Raw genomic sequence first — 16,913 nt, forward strand, 5'->3', positions numbered from 1 at the left:
AGCTTTCATTTAGAATGGAAGGGCAGATAAAGTACTTCTCAGATAAGGTCAAGTTCAAGGAGTTCATCATCACCAAGCCCTTATTATATGAAATGTTAAAGGGACTTATCTAAGAAAAAGAAGATAAAAAATAAGAACAGTAAAAATGACAGCAAACTCACAGTTATTAACAACCACACCTAAAACAAAAACAAAAGCAAACTAAGCAAACAACTGGAACAGGAAGAGAACCACAGAAATGGAGATCACATGAAGGGTTATCAACAGGGGAATGGGAGGGGGAGATAGTGGGGAAAGGTACAGAGAATAAGTAGCATAAATGGTGGGTAGAAAATAGACAGGGGGAGGGTAAGAATAGTGTAGGAAATGTAGAAGCCAAAGAACTTATAAGTATGATCCATAAACATGAACTATAGGGGGGGAATGTGGGAGGGGGGGTAGGCAGGATGGAGTAGAGTGAAGGGGGGGAAATGGGACAACTGTAATAGCATAATCAATAAATATATTTAAAAAATATATCAGAAACTGGACAAAATATTGTCACAGTAACTGCTAGTTGCTCTCCCCTTTTTCAATCACTGAAATGCTAAAGCCCACATTTCCCAGGTGTCTTTGCAGCTATACATAATTATATGACTAATTTCTCAGCAATGAAACATGATGACAAGTAGTGGGTGCAGTTTCCACCTCACTTGCTTTAAAATGATCTTTGCCTTAAGAGTGGAGAAATGGGGGACATCTGTAATACTGTCAACAATTAAACAACGACATTTGCCTTCACCCTAAATATTTATAGACAATAATATGTACTTCCACAGAAAATGAAATTCAATAGACAATTTTAAAAAATAAAAGAAGGCTCACTGTTATTAGATATCAGGAAAATACAAATTAAGACCACAATGGAATACCATTTTATACCCATTTAGAGAAGGCAAAAATTAAGTGTACCAGGTGTTTGTGAGAATTATAATACAATATAAATTCTTAAACACTATAGGTGGGTGAGGGTAAAACAGGACAGTCACTTTTGAAAAAAAGTACTTTATCTTATAAAGCTGAATGCAATCATACTCGCTGATCCAGTATGCAGGTTTTCAAAGCTTCAATATTGATGTTTAGCTTAACGAGTCTTTAATGTGGAGACTGTCTTGTGCACTATAGAATGTTTAGCAGCAACCCAGGCCTCTACCCACTAGTAGCTCCCCCAACCCAGTGTAATACCAAAAAAAAAAAATCTTCAGACATTTGCCAAATGTCCCTGGATGAGGCAAAAATCACTTCCATTTGGGAACCACCACCCTAGGGGAACTCTTGCTCCTATATGTTAAGAGACATACACAGGGATTTTCATTTCAGTTTGCAACTGTTGAACTGAAGAGAACACACCTATTTACTAACAAGAAATAGAATATTAATAATGTGGCATTATATAATAGAATATTTCATAGGCATGGAAATAAATTGCCTATAGCACCACACAGCAAAATGGACAAATCACAGAAGCATCATCTTGAGTGGAAAAATAAATCAAGTCACAAAAGATTTCCTATAGCACATCTCAATTTTTACAAAACAAAAAAACTATCAAAACTATTCTCAAGGATACCTGCATAATTATTAAAGCCCTTTTCTTTTTAAAAAACAAAAAAGTCAAGAAATGACAAACCCTCAAATTCAGGTTGGCTACTTCAGGGGAGAGGGTAGGGGCAGCAAATACAAGTAGAAGCACTGGTATTGGTGAGGTTCTAGGTTCAAACTGGGAGGTGACTTACCAGACTTTTATAAACACATTTTGAAAATGAAAGCCCATTGTTTTGACTAGTATGGTATTTTTTTTAGTGAAAAATACACAGAATATAGGGAGTATAGTTTAGTTAAAAAATTTTAAACTATGCAATAATAATTACTTTCCACTTTCCTTAGAGAAGCCCATCAAAATTCCTAAGTATTCTGACAAAACCTAGCCCCCACCTCCAGCATGCCTATTAATTTTTCATTTCTCAGAAGGCACCTTCTTGTTCTTCAGGACTAGGCTACATCACCTTGCCATGTGGTTCGACATCACTCCGTGTGCCACTTTCCCACTGTGTCATACTTTATTATACTCGCTTATTTCCTGTGGGTCTGCCCCCACTAGGTTCTGCCTCATTGACATTTGAGTGCCCAGGCTCCCGCAAAGGTTCTCAACAAAGAACTCTTACATCAGAAAGCAGTGCTTTTCAACAAGTGATCGGAGGACCACATGAATCAGAATCCCCTCAGTTGCTTGGAGGAAAAAAAAACCAAAAACATATATTTCTGATGATTCTGTGCCTCCTGAATTTGAATCTCTAGGTGTGGGCCCAGGAGTTTACTTTGTGATATTCAGATAATCCCTAAATATTCTGAGGCATCACAAGATTTGTTGTAAATTTAGGGCTTTGCTGAAGCTTTCTATTTATTCTATTTGAGGTTAGATACCCACAGATATACTTTGTTCAAGTAATAAAAGAATGCTGTATTTTCTCTATTTAAAAATGGGAAGGCAAACAAAAGGCTCGCAAGTTTAGCTGATGGCTTTCCTATCCTGCACAGGCTTTACTAATTAGTGCTGCACTGAACAAACCAACCAACCAATCTTTAGTTTATTGCTTTTAGTCCCTTAAACTTTTAAAATGACAAATTTTTTCCTTTTTTCTTCTGTCATTTCTATTTTTTCTATCAATCAACCTGGTAATAATGCCTAATGCTTCAAATGTCCAACCTGCTGTCTCAAATAAACCCCTGACTCTCCCTGCCCACCTTTGACCTGCGGAGCCCCTTGTGATTGCCCTGTAGTCGCTGGTGCCTCAGCGTTGTCTCTTTCAGTACTGGGGGAGGGTCTTCTAACACTGCTTCCTTTTCTCACAACCAAGAGGAGTCTCAAAATGTTTTTTGAAAGTTAGAGGCTGATTAAGTTAGAGATTTCTACCAGCTGCTCTGTTCTGACCCATACCAAAGTCTGCAATCTAGATTCTCATCAGCTATTCTGCAAATCCATGCACTGTTTTCCAGGGAAGACTTGGGATAAAAGCTAAATCTCAACATAAGTTTCCATCCTTCATGAAAATAATGCAAAAGTCATACCACTCTACAGTGACACCTTATATAGAAGACAACATATTACATCTATCCTCTATTCAGTTTCTTATTTCTGTCTCTTTCTAATAATTTCCTCTATATGGTCCTCGACTTATTTTACCATGTGTCTATTTTCTTTCTATACATTGCTACCTTCCCTTTTTATCTTCCTTTCTCCTTGGCTTGTATCTAAAGTATACATTCTTCTTTCTTGCAAAGGCCATTTTTAAGCTCTCCTCATTTATTTTAAAGATATTTACTCAAAATTATTTCACTGATTTAAGTCCATTCATTTAATAAATGGTCATTAATTAAATTGTATACTATTATATGCTTTACTAGGCACTGGGAGAAGAAAGTTGAATACTACATAACACCAGACTTCAAAAAACTCAAAATATAGCAGAATGGGAAAAAAGTATAGAAATAAATGCAATAAATGTTTTATTTTAGGTACTATGATATAAGTTAAAATATGTAGCTGCATTTTAGCAGTTAAGAATACAGGTTCTAGAGTCAAACAAACTTACGTGTGAATTTAATAGGTATAAGGAAAATAGTAAAGAAGATATTAAAGAATTAGAACTGACTGGACTTATTTAACAGGTGTGAAAGGGATAGAAGCTAAGGAGAGAAAGGAAGAATACAGGATGATTTCCAAGTTCCTAGGAAATCATCCTAGTAACTTGGGGTAGGGACTAGGTAGGGAAATACGGTAGGTGCAATTTTGAATACATACACACACACACTCACACACTAATGCTTTTGTATTTCCGGAAATTTTCTTCATAATAATGTAGCAGTGCTCTTTTTAAGTCATATAGTAAACCTAATGTGACAAAGCTTCATTCAACTCTGATTTCTTAAAAGAAAATTGTTTTCTCATCTCAATTTTACATTACCTATATATTCATTTTCTGTTTCACCTATCTTTTATGCTACTTTTAATAAATCTTCAGAACAAACTTCTTACCAAGTAAACGATGCTTACCTGGACCTGTGCCATCGTGACTAATCAGAATTTTCTTCAACTTTCCAAGAGACACCGCCTCAATGGAAAAAATATCAACCTGTACAATGAAAAAGAAACTGAGTGACTCGTTAGGCCATCTTCTTTCTCTAGAAAAGAACAAGCATTGCTATTAGTACATTATTAGTAATTATAGTAACATATTACCGCATTACTATATTGTTATATATTACTAGTACATCATTATTACTACTACTATAAAAATCATCATTTAATATTTCATGCACCAAATCCTACACTATGCCTTATGGAAAATATGCAAACATGTAACATAATTCTTTCTCTCCTTACTCATACAGTCTAGTAAAAAAAGATTTTAAAAATTTAAGGCATGGCTGAATACTGTGTTCTTTTTGTTAGTAGTTTACACAGCCAGACACCATGCAAAAGAAGTCTTCCCCTTTAACGTGGCTATGATGGTATGCCAAGTGTCTTCATAGCATATCATTACTAAAAGTGGATACAAATAAATGAGTGAAAAGAAAAAAAATTAATCATAGCACTTATTTTAAGTTTACTCCTAGTAGTTTTTCCCTCATTTTCTCATTTTATAGTTGAAAAGGCTGAGACATACAGAATTAAATTACTTGCCCACAGTCAACAAGCGAATGAATGACCAAGCCAGCACCAAGACCAGTCTGACTCCAGAATGTCTGCTTTCCACCACTGTTATTCACCTCTCAGTAGCTTTTTTTTCTAAATAATGTATTTGTGTGTGTGTGTGTATACATACATACATACGAAGTTTTTAAATAAACTCTTAATAGACAAAAGTGCACAGATTACAAATTCACAGCACACTCAATGCACACATTACACAAATAAGAAAACATTAACAGCATCCCCAGACCCCTCCTTTACCCACCCCACTCATTACTTCCCTCAATGGTAACCATTATCTTGACTTTAACACTTCTAATTAATTTTTCCAGGTCTGGGACCATTGACAGAATAACAGTGTGCTCTCTTTCTGCCAGGCTTATTTCACTCAATGTTTGTGAGACTCACCCATATTGCTTTGTTTAAAAGCACTTTGCTCATTGTCATTACAGAATATTATTCCAAATTATTTATCCACTACTTATAGATAATAGTTGTTTCTAGGTTTTAACTACTACAGATAATACTGCTTAGATGTTCTTCCACATGTCTTTTTGTGTATATTTATATATATTTCTGTAAAGGAATTGCTGACTATAAAGTTCTAATAAATAGTCTCAATTTTCCTAAATGCTTAGCCCAATATAATACTCTCCAAATGATCATGGATGAGAGTTCAAGGGGCACCACAGACTGATCAATACTTGGCATTGTGATTCTTTTTAAGCTTAAGCCATTTGATTGTGCACAGTGACACTTCACTATGGTTTTTATTGTATTTTCATGATACAGAACAGGTATGTTTTTCATGTTTATTGGCTATTTAGATATCCTTTTCATAAAGTATATATTCAGCCCTGGCTGGTGTGCCTCACTGGATTGAACACTGGCCTGTGAACCAAAGGGTCACCGGTTTGATTCCCAGCCAGGCCACATGCCTGGGTTGTGGGCCAGGTCACCAGTAGGGAGCGCTCGAGAGGCAACCACACATTGATGTTTCTCTCTCATTCTCCCTCCCTTCCCCTCTCTAAAAATAAAAAAAAATTAAGAAAACCTTTTTAAAAAGTATGTATTCAAGTATAATGCTTATATTTTAAATGGGGTCGTCTGCCTTTTTCTTGTTGATTTGTGAGCATCGTGCATGTCATCTGGAAACAAGTCCTTTGCTAGTACATGTCTCACAATACTTTTCCTCACTTTGTGACTTGCCTTTTTACTTTCTTCATGATGTCTTAAAGAATGGAAATCTTCAATATTTAAACTGTATAATTTATATATATTTTTTCCCTTTTGCTTAGTGTTTTCTTTGTTTTCTATTTAAAATCTTTTTTCTTTCTTTTTTTCCTCTTTTTTTATTGATGTTCAAGTACAGTTGTCTTCATTTTCCTCCCACGTCTCCTCCCCACCCCAGCCATCCCCACCTCCCACCCTCTATCTTACCCCCCTTTGGTTTTGTCTGTGTGTCCTTTATACATGTTCCTTGATGACCTTTCCCTCTTTTCCCCCCATTATCCCCTCCCACCTCCCCTCTGGTTACTGTCAGTTTGTTCTTAATTTCAATGTATCTGGTTATATTTTGCTTGCTTGTTTGTTTTGTTAATTAGGCTCCACTTATAGGTGAGATAATATGGTATTTATCTTTCACTGCTTGGCTTATTTAAATCTTAATCTATATGTGTACACCCAGGTTCACACCAGCACTATTCACAGTAGCCACAAAGTGGAAGCAACCCAAATTGCATTAATCCATTGAGTAATGCAATTAATGTATTAATGCAATTAACTTGGATGAATGGATGGTGGATGAATGAATAAACAAAAGATAATATACATACAATGCATATTATAATATGCAACCCAAATTGCATTAATCCATTGAGTAATGCAATTAATGGATTAATGCAATTAATTTGGATGAATGGATGATGGATGAATGAATAAACAAAAGGTAATTACATACAATGCACATTATAATATGCATAAAAGAATATTATTCAGCCTTTAAAAAAGGAAATTCTGACACATGCTACAATGTGGATGAAACTTGAAAACATTGTGGTAAGAGAAATAGCCAGTCACAGAAACTAACTAATATGGTATAATTCCACTTTAATGAGGAACCTAAGAGAGCCAAATTCAGAGACAGAAAATAGAATGGTGGTTGCTAAGGGTGAGGGTGGGAGAAAAAGAGGAATGGGAAATATTGTTTAATGGGCCTAGAGTTTCAGTTCCACCAGGTAAAAAGAGTTCTGAAAATGGATGGTGGTGATGGCTGTACAACAATGTGAAAGAATTCAATGCCACTGAACTTTACACTTAAAATCATAAAGACAGTAAATTTCATGTCATATGTATTTTGCTACAACTTTTAAAAATCCTAGCCTACCCCTAAGGTCACGAAAATTTTCTCTTATGTTATCATCCAGATATTTAGGCCTAAATTTGCATGGAATTGATTTTTGGGTTTAGTATAAAATGAGGCTCAGAGTTTTTTTTTTTTTCTATAATGATATTCAATTTACTCTCAGAATTTATTGAAAGGACTATCCCTTCCCTGATGCTGAACATCAGGATATGTGGATCTGTCTCTGACTCTCCTCTGTTTCTTTGTTGTATTTGTCTTTCCTTGTATCAATTAATGGTGTATTGATTACTTCAATAAAATAAATCTTGATATCTGGTAGCATAAACCCTACAATTTTGTTTTTCTCAAGATTAATGGTCTTTAAGATTCTTTTAAGTATAATTGACTCTGAATTTCCACCTAATTTTTATAATTAGATTGCTAGTTTCCATAAAAACATTTCTGGTATTTTGACTGGCATTGCTATGAAACTGAAGATAATTAGGGAGAAAAGTAAGAACTTTATAATATTAAGTATTCAAAGCCAAGAACATAGCATATCTTATTAATTTATGTCTTTTTCAATTTTTTAAATAATATTTTGTAATCTCTATGTAGAGGTCTTGTGTTGTCCACCACAGAGTCTGTTATGCAATGGGCCCCAGATGGAAGAAGCATGATAGTGGGGATGGAGGCATGCGTGGCCCTAGGACATGGGCTCCCTTCTCTTAAGGCTGCTTTAGTTATCCCTGCTATGGTCCCAGTTTATTAGCTGAGGTCCGAGGAATCCAGTCCCTGCTGCCAACGGCAGTGACCTCTAGAATGAACATCTGCATTATATTGGCTCCAACTCTTTCCTTCTCTCCTTCTCTCCATTTCTTCTCTGCTTTAGGATAACCTCCCCTGTGAGATCTGCCCTAGGTTCTGCTTTGGAAGGGCTCACATGAAGGTCCACTTTTCAGTGGGAGTATATGAAGGCCTGTCTTTACTGCTGGAACCAAATTGAATCCCAGCCCGATGAAACCTTTTGAGTCTCTACCCAGCATCTGAGGCTCTTCATTGTCATTTTCTGACTGGCTTCTCTCCTCTAAGCTTCCACTCGCAAATGAAAGAAGGTTATGCTGAATATCAGGTTCTCCTCCACACTTTCTTTCTCTTCTCAGAATCTTGGACCCTCAAGCCCTACTTACCTTGACAGCCCTTCATTGACTTTAAACCAGATTTAAAAGATGTTTATCAAATGTTTCTAGTACTCAGCAGGATGGCCATTTTATTACAAGTTAGACTGACTTAGCTGGAAACGGAATCTTGATTATTTTTTGTTCTGTTTATTTTTAATAGGAGAAGAAACTGAGACTTACTATGGTTGCCTTGTTCTGGTTTAGTGTCACCTCAACTCAACCCCAGAGCAATAAGATACACACCAAGACGTGACCACACCTCTCTGTATTTCCTATTTGGAGCCAAATGATCATCTCGGGAATTTTCTGTTTGTGTTGTTTTTTAGCTAAAGAAATTAGAGGAAGGATGGTGGGTAACAATTTATAAGGATCTCTCTATTACCTGTCCACGCTGAAACTTAACTTTGTTATTTTTGGATTGATGAAGCCTTCGATTCCCGGAATCACCTCTGGAACCAATGAGGTTGATAAATACATTGGATTCTGTCTCAGCCCCTGGCTTCCTGCCAGTGTGTATGTAGATCTCGTAAACCACCACTGAAATGCCAGAAATGTGATATTATTTTTCTCATTTTTAAATTTTCTCTTCAAATTTATTAGACACCCTGGAAAGGAATTAGAATGTCCTTTGATCTAGTTGACACGAGTTTCTCTGTGGTACTTGGCCCCACTCTCTCTTGTGTGCAACCCTGTTCAAACATGCTCTTGGCCATTTTATGTTTATCTCATTCATACAGACTACTAGCTATTCCCAGAACTACTGTTTCAAAATAATTATTGTTAGCAATTATGCACTTCCATTAACCACTACACTTTCACAGTTATTATGAGAAGTTGTGCTTAAAAAAAAAATAAAACCCTTCTCTCTCTTAATTAGAGGAAAGTGGCAACTTTCCCCCCCTTGAATTTTGGCTGTTCTAATCACAGCTGGTCACTCATGCTGCTCCTTCATGGAGATTACTATTTTAATAATGTAGATTTTTAATAGCCCTCTTGAGTGAAAAGAAATACAAAGATCCTAGAGAGATGCAAATTTAAATACAATTTTTAAGAAAGAGCTTAGTGAGTTACTAGCAAATTATAATCCTTTATATTTGACCTTCAAATTAAGTCAATTTCTGAGACACTGGTAAAAGTCACTAATTAGAAAAGAGACTATTCTTGCTGATGCTACTAATATGAATAATATCTTGGATACAATGAGTACTTATTATTCCAAGTTCTAGAATTCTTTATAAATCATACTCTGTGCAATTGAACAGTTACATTTATAGAAATCTACATTAACATTTCCCAAAGAACTCGACATAAAAATCCAACAAGTAAGAAAACAAGGTAAGTGAGAAACATTGTCTGTTTCCATCATGCCTGACCTTTAAAAAGACAAATGTGGTATATTGGGAAACGGTGTACGCAGGGAAGATAAATCAGTTTCTTTGTGCAGTCTTACGTATTCCAAAATACCCCAGAGCAAAACCCAGCAGAGTTTAAGCAGAAAATTAGAACACTTCTCATGAATTTAGGACAACCAAAGGAATCTTTTAAAATACCTATAAAGGTGATCTGGTCTTACAACCTGTGCAACTGTCTAAACTGAATTAAGCCAAAATTTACACTGGAATTCTTCATGAAACAAGTACTGCACGTCTTTACAGGGAAACCACGGTTCTGTTTAGTGAGAATTTTTTTCCTCATTTCAGATGAGTGAGTTTGTTAACAACTTTAAAAAAATAAGGACATTTAAGACATTAAAACATATTTAAAGTTAAAATAAATTAATAGTTCAAGGTTTAAAAAGTACATATCAAAAATTATTTAGAACAGAGATCATATATTTATAGCACAAAACACAACACTCGGCCCTTCTTCAACCACTGTGTACATTCTGTGATCAAATCACGCCCCTTGCCTGCTACTGTGCACAACTCAAATACTTCTCAGCACTGTTCCCAGAAGCTGCTTCCTGTAAATTGAGCTTAGCACTTATAAGCCAAAAAGTTAATTGCCATCTAAAATACAAAGAGAAATGAATGTGCCACAAATTTAGAACAAAGAGGTTATCACAGTTGAGCACTAAATTTTATTCTCAAACCACATAAAAAAGAGTCACATAGATTAAATTGGAAGTTAAAAGAAAACATGATCCCACCCAGAGAAACAAACACTTTGCTGCAATCTTTAACATTGACTTGACTTTAATTGTATTAGATAACATAATTCACCAAACATTAGCTAAGCTTTGCAACAAACGCATGTAGACTCTTTTTTTAAAGTTAAATTCATAACAATATAGTCTAACTCCAAACATTTGATGATCCTGAAGGCAATATGAAATTCTTCCTCCTTTAACTTAATGCAAAGGCAGAATTTGAAGAATGCTTAGTTAACATGTTGTTCAGATGCCTTCTCAAGCATTATGTGTTCTAAACGAGACTTAGCAAGTGAGGTTGCAGCAAGTCCTTTGTTCAGTCCATCTCCTGGGCATGAAAGTCAGGATTCAATGTCAATTTAAAGTAAGGCCATATGTTCTAGCTGACAGCCATGCGTTATGTTGTAAAATTGCAGAAGGCTAACAAGTTATCTTTAAGAGAGGCACCCCTCACATACAAGGAAGTCAGCTACTGAAGGAACACAACAGTAAGTCTAAACTGTGAGTTAAAAAAGAACTTAGAGTTAGCTTGATTAGTTGAAAAATACAAGGCTAGGTTTCTAGAAATTACTGTTATACAGAATGGAAGAGATTATTTTACTTGAACATATTCAAAGACAAGTATTAAGAAGCAATAATTCAGACTACAAATAATCATTCTTATAGCAGGAGATTTTTGTTATTAATATATCTATCACTATGATTTAGCTAAAAGTATCTGAAAGCATTAACTTGGCTTAGGCTATCCACACATGTTGTGTATTTTTGCCAATTTTTTAAAATGTCCTTTTTACCATAGTTGATGCTAATTTTTTTCTTTTTAAGATTAGTAGCTCCAGTGGCTTGTGAAAGCTTTGCTCACTCTGACAAAGTCTGCCATAAGTACAAAATAATATGCTTGCCTTCCTATTTGCCACAGTTGTCATCCAATTCATTTGATAGCTAAACTATATATTTTCACCATTTGGGGGGACATTTTTTCCTCTTGTGTTTCAATGTCATCATCTTCAACACTCTCATTCTTACATTTACCTATTCTTATTGTCCTTTCAACAATTTCCCCATATCTCAAGCATTATATAACATGTGTGATTGTCAAAGCTCAGTATTCTTTGGGCTTATAAACTTGTGACCTACATAATAATACTTCACATCATCTCATTAGAGACACAAAAATCTATCAAGATTTTCACCAGCAGGTTTTGTTTTCAAACATCATTTTAGGCTGGAATCTGTGTTGAGTGTTTGTTAATGGTGATTTATCAGCATCAACTCCAATCATTAACCGTTAACATGCCATAAAAAGGATTCCTTAGTCATAAGGATATATTAAAAATGTCACATGGCTGGGGAGGGGGTCAAAATAAATTCCTCCAATATGGCTTCTCAATGGAAGTCTAGGAGAGGGAAACCAACATCATGGGAGGACAGATGTTTCCTTCAGCAGAGGTTCAAAGGGAGGAGGTGATACCTAAAGATGAAGTAAAATGAGACCCATCAGGGATGATCAAAGACCAGAGAAGATGCTGTCACACCTGACTCCTCTCCGCTTCTAAGGGTGACATTCAGGAACAAGGGATCCACATGGAGTAGGAAATGGAGCAGAATGAGAAGAATTCTTTGACCAGGTTTTTTTTTTTTTAATTAATTAATTTATTTTTAATTATTTTATTGTTGTTCAATTAACGTTGTCTGCATTTTCACCCCACCCTTGTACCCCACCCCAGCCAAACCCACCTCCCTCCCCTGCTTGCACCCTCCCCCTTGGTTTTGTCCATGTGTCCTTTATAGTAGTTCCTTAAAACCCTTCTCCCCACTGTCCCTTCCCCACTCCCCTCTGGCTATTGTTAGGTTGTTCTTAACTTCAATGTCTCTGGTTATATTTTGTTTGCTTTTTTCTTCTGTTGATTATGTTCCACTTAAAGGTAAGATCATATGGTATTTGTCCCCCAGTTTTTGACCAAGGGAAAATTAGCTTCATATTGGAAGTGACTAGGCTTTTTTTGAGTTCAATGATTAAAATTTCTATCATCAGTTAAAATTTGGTTTGGATTATTTTTAAGTCAACTTTGTAGAAATGCAATTTTCATGTAACAAAATTCACTTTTTTAAGTTATATGGCTTGATAGCTTTGACAAATGTTTACAAGTTCTGTAACTACCACCACAATTAAGACAGACAATATTTCTATCACTTCAGAAAGTTTCCTCAGGAGTGGTGTGATTTTAATCAGTTATGGAGAATAAAAAAGTTATATTTTTCAGCTCTTAAAACTATGACTGTGAGTGAAGATTCAGATCCATCATATGATGACACAAATTGCAGATTCGTAATAACCTAGCTGATACCTAGAAAGATTCTCAGAGCTAACACCTGCCCGATTTTTGAATAAACATATAAAGGTAGTGAATCCAATTCACTGTTTATAAAATATATTTAGTACAGTTCTGTAATTTTATTTTTTAATTGTATTTTATTGATTGTGCTATTACAGTTGTCCTAATTTTTCCCTTTTGTCCCCCTCCACCCAGCACCCTCCACTCCCTCAGGCAGTCCCAACACCTTTGTGCATGTCCTTGAGTCCTGCTTATAAGTTCTTTGGCTACTCCATTTATTCTACTGTAACTTACATCCCCATGGCTATTCTATGACTACTTATCTGTATTTCTTGGTCCCCTCACCTCTTCACCCATTCCCCTACACGCCCCTCCCATCTAGCAACCATCAAAATGCTCTCCATATACATGATTCTGTCTCTATTCTTCTTGTTTGCTTAGTTTGTGTTTTAGATTCAATTGCTTATAGATGTGTATTATTGCCATTTTATTGTTCATAGTTTTGATCTTCTTTTTCTTAAATAAGCCCCTTTAACATTTCATATAATAATGATCTGGTGATGATGAACTCCTTTAGATTTTCTTGTCTGGGAAGCTCTTAACCTGCCCTTTAATATTAAATGATAGTTTTGCAGGTTAGAGCAATATTGGCTGTAGGTCCTTGTTTTTCCTAAGCTGAAATCAGTTGACAGCCTTATGGAAACTCCCTGTATGTAACTACTGCCTTTCTCTTATTGCTTTTAAGATTCTCTCTTTATCTTTAAACTTTGGCATTTTAATTAATGATGTGTCTTGGAGTGGGCCTCTTTGCGCCATTCTTGTTTGGGACTCTGTGCTTCCTGGACTTGCATGTTTATTTCTTTTACCAAATTAGGGAAGTTTTCTTTCATTATTTTTTCAAATAGATTCCCAATTTCTTTCTCCTTCTCTTCTCCTTCTGGCACTCCTGTGATACAAATATTGGACCTCTTGAAGTTATCCTAGAGGCTGCTTATACTATCCTAAATTTTCTGGATTCTTTTTTTCTTCTTGTTGTTCTGATTGGTTGTTTTTTCCTTTGTTATGTTCCAAATCATTGATCTGATTCTTGGCTTCATCCACTCTACTGTTGTTTCTCTGTAAGTTGTTCTTTATTTCAATTAGTGTATCCCTCATTTCTGACTGGATCTTTTTTATGCTGCTGAGGTTTCATTAAGTTCCTTGAGCATCCTTATAACCAGTGTTTTGAACTCTGCATTTGATAGATTGCTTATCTCCACTTTATTTAGTTCTTTTTCTGGAGTTTTGATCTGTTCCTTCATTTGGGCCATGTTTCTTTGTCTCCTTGTTTTGGCAGCCTCCCTGTATCTGTTTCTATGTATTAGGCAGAGCTGCTTTGACTTGATGTAGCTTAATGTAGCACATGTCCTGTACGAACCAGTGGCACAGCCTCTCCTATAACCGAAGCTGGGTACTGGAAGTGCACCTGTTATGTAGGCGGAGTACACACTTCAGTTGTAGTTGAGACTTGGTTACTACTGGAAGATCAATGGGAGGGATTTACCCACGTCAGCCAGCTGCAAGGATTTGCTGTGACCGCTGACCACCAACCTCTGCCCTCCATGGAGGATCAGCTGTGCAGAGGCAGGGTGCATTGACGTGGTCTGTATCTGTCCACTGGGTATGCTGGCCCTGGCTGGTACATGCCAAGGCCAGTCCCCACTTGTGTTTTCCCTGACCACCCTGACTGAGCTATAAAGCAATCTGAGATGGCTACTACTTCTGCTCGGCTTGGAGATTCCCAAGAGAAGCCAAGCTGTGAATCCAGGCTGGCTGCTGTTAGTGGTGGGCCTGGGGCTTACTGAGGCCAGCTATTGCTTATTTGAGAGGACTTAGGAAGTTGTGCAGCATGAGCCAAGGGGAGCCATTCATATGAAAAAGCAGCTTGGACCTGTAAGCTGGGGTTCTGGGGATCTCCAAGGCAGGTCAGTGTTAGCCAGGTTGATGGAGTCTCAGATGTGGCACCAGCTTGCCAGGCTCTGGCTCTGTCGGGGGAAGGTTTAGAAAAGGATGATGGCCTCTTCTTGCCTTGATCCCAGGCACTTCAATTTCTCCCAGTCTGCCACTAGTGCCTTTCAAGCTGCTACCCCAGTGCTAGAAATAAGAGGGAGTAAGTCTGGGTAGGTGAGTCCATGTATGGGTTCTTTAAGATGAACTGCTTGGGGCTCCAGAAGTTTCTTCCACTGACTCAATCCCTGCTGATTTTTGAAACCATAGGTTGTGGGGACTTATCTTCTTGGCACTGGAACCGTGGGCTGAGGGGTCTGGTGTGGGGCTGGGACTCCTTGTTCTTAAGATATCCCTCCCAAATTTTTATCCACCACATGTGAGTGTGGGACCAGCCTGTTCTATGTCCGCGCCCCTCCTACCAGTCTGGATGGATGTGGTTTCTTTAATTCTGTAGTTGTCAGACTTTCATTTGCCTCAATTTCGGGTGTTTCTAAGTGATGGTTGTTCTATATTTTTAGTTATAATTTTGATGTGGTTGTGTGAAGAGGCGAGCCATGTCTGCCTATGCTGCCATCTTGACCAGAAGTCCAGCTCTGTAATTTTAATCTGAATTCCATTTAACAGATCATTTCCTAATATCTTATCATGGCAAAAGTTTCTGATTCCCTTGGTGATCCATTTCTTGATTACCCCAAGGTATCAGATATGTGATGACAACAGCAGCCTTTTCACAAAGCTAGCGGGAATGGAGTGTTTTAAACATTTAGACATTAGAAGTTTATTTTTAGAACAGAACTGAGCCTATCACCATCAGGAGAAGGGACATCACTAACCCAGTCTAAAATGTAAAGATCAAACTTAAAAAGTAATAATGGCCAAAAAATGTCAGCCCAGAAATAAACATGGAAAGGAACAAGTGTCTAATCCCACAGTCTGCCAGTTGTCAGTATTAGAATGTCATAATAAATTAACTGAACCAGAAAATTTTCCTCCTAGATTTAGATAGCTATTGCCAGAGAAATGTCCTAAAGGAAAGCAATCTTCACAGTTCAGGATGACTTTGAATAAATCATGAAAGAATATTTAGTAATGGTTATTAATGTCACCTGAATTGTCAATGATATATCAAAGGCAATGGCTGTGTTAACAGGATTGCCTATTGTCTAAGCCACTGTCCACCCTCATGCTGAGCAAGTCTTGTAGGGGTGCACTTACCTAAGTATTGAATGTCTTGGTCTCCCTGTCCTAAATTTCATGTACAGTAAGTGTGGGGCTCACATCTTTTTCAGTTTTGAACCCCTAGCTCCTAGCACATGTTAAGTGTTTACAGAATAATACTGAATAAAGGAATGCCTAGTACTCCATCCATCAATAAAAAGTGTTGTGTACTGCTCTCTGCTGGTAGCCGAAACAACTGCTCAAGCACCAATCCTCTAAGATATTGTGTGCCTACTCTTCACCCAGACTGTGGTTTAAAACAACCCTGCCTTCCCAGGCTGTTTTTGCTACTAATTTTTCTCTCATTCCCCAGCTTTTCTCAGGGTCCAGATGGCTTCTTGCCCTTTGGCTTTGTCTCCTAGTCTTTGATCTAGATATGCTAGTAGGAATCAACAATGTGATTTGGCTTTCTACACTGACCCTCTTTAAAGTCCACCATCCTCACTAGTCCTAGGAGTGACTGAAGAAGGCAAGGGGTGGGCAAGGAACTACCATTGTTAAGTCTTTCATTCCAGACATGTGCTAGAAGCTTCTCTTAAGTGAGCATATTTAAAATGTTTCTTTATCTACTTAATACTGTAATGGCCCAGTGGTGTTATTCTAATTTTGTTCAAACCATCAAAGAATTCCCAATCTGCTGCCAAAAAAGTTCTCTGTTTTTCAAGTAAACAATAGAGTCACATAAAACAATATTCTTCCAGCTGTATTACTAATGTTGCAGACTTTCATTCTCCCAGGGTACATTGTTGACATTTTCATTGGAAAGTAACTAATGGGACTTACCCTAGAAAGATATGCCACTGTGCAAATGTGTGTAGGTAGACACACACACTCTATGCCCCAAGTTGGGGGCGAACACATTAATACTCCAGTGAAACCCATGGGACCTTAAATCTTAAGTTGGGCCCTAACTGAGCCTTCTAAATTTAGCTCCCCAGTTCAGAGATAGTGGTACCAAAGCATC

The 16,913-nt window shown here is 37.0% G+C and overlaps 1 protein-coding gene and 1 non-coding gene across 2 annotated transcripts in view; one reads left to right on the forward strand and one right to left on the reverse strand.

Annotated features, from left to right (window-relative positions):
• The window catches only part of RP1 (RP1 axonemal microtubule associated), a 293,397-nt gene that overhangs the window by 11,633 nt on the left and 264,851 nt on the right, over nt 1-16,913 (reverse strand). The window contains exons 27-28 of the mRNA XM_024572510.3: nt 8,640-8,794; nt 4,094-4,172 (exon numbers count right to left, since the gene is read on the reverse strand). Coding sequence (XP_024428278.3) covers nt 4,094-4,172; nt 8,640-8,794 — 234 coding nt within the window. The remainder of the gene's footprint in view (nt 1-4,093; nt 4,173-8,639; nt 8,795-16,913) is intronic.
• LOC112315814 (small nucleolar RNA SNORA15) lies at nt 4,462-4,600 on the forward strand. The gene has a single exon (XR_002975952.1). It is a non-coding gene; the product is annotated as a small nucleolar RNA SNORA15 (small nucleolar RNA).

This window comes from Desmodus rotundus, chromosome 8, assembly GCF_022682495.2.
Source record: "Desmodus rotundus isolate HL8 chromosome 8, HLdesRot8A.1, whole genome shotgun sequence".
Taxonomy (NCBI): domain Eukaryota; kingdom Metazoa; phylum Chordata; class Mammalia; order Chiroptera; family Phyllostomidae; genus Desmodus; species Desmodus rotundus.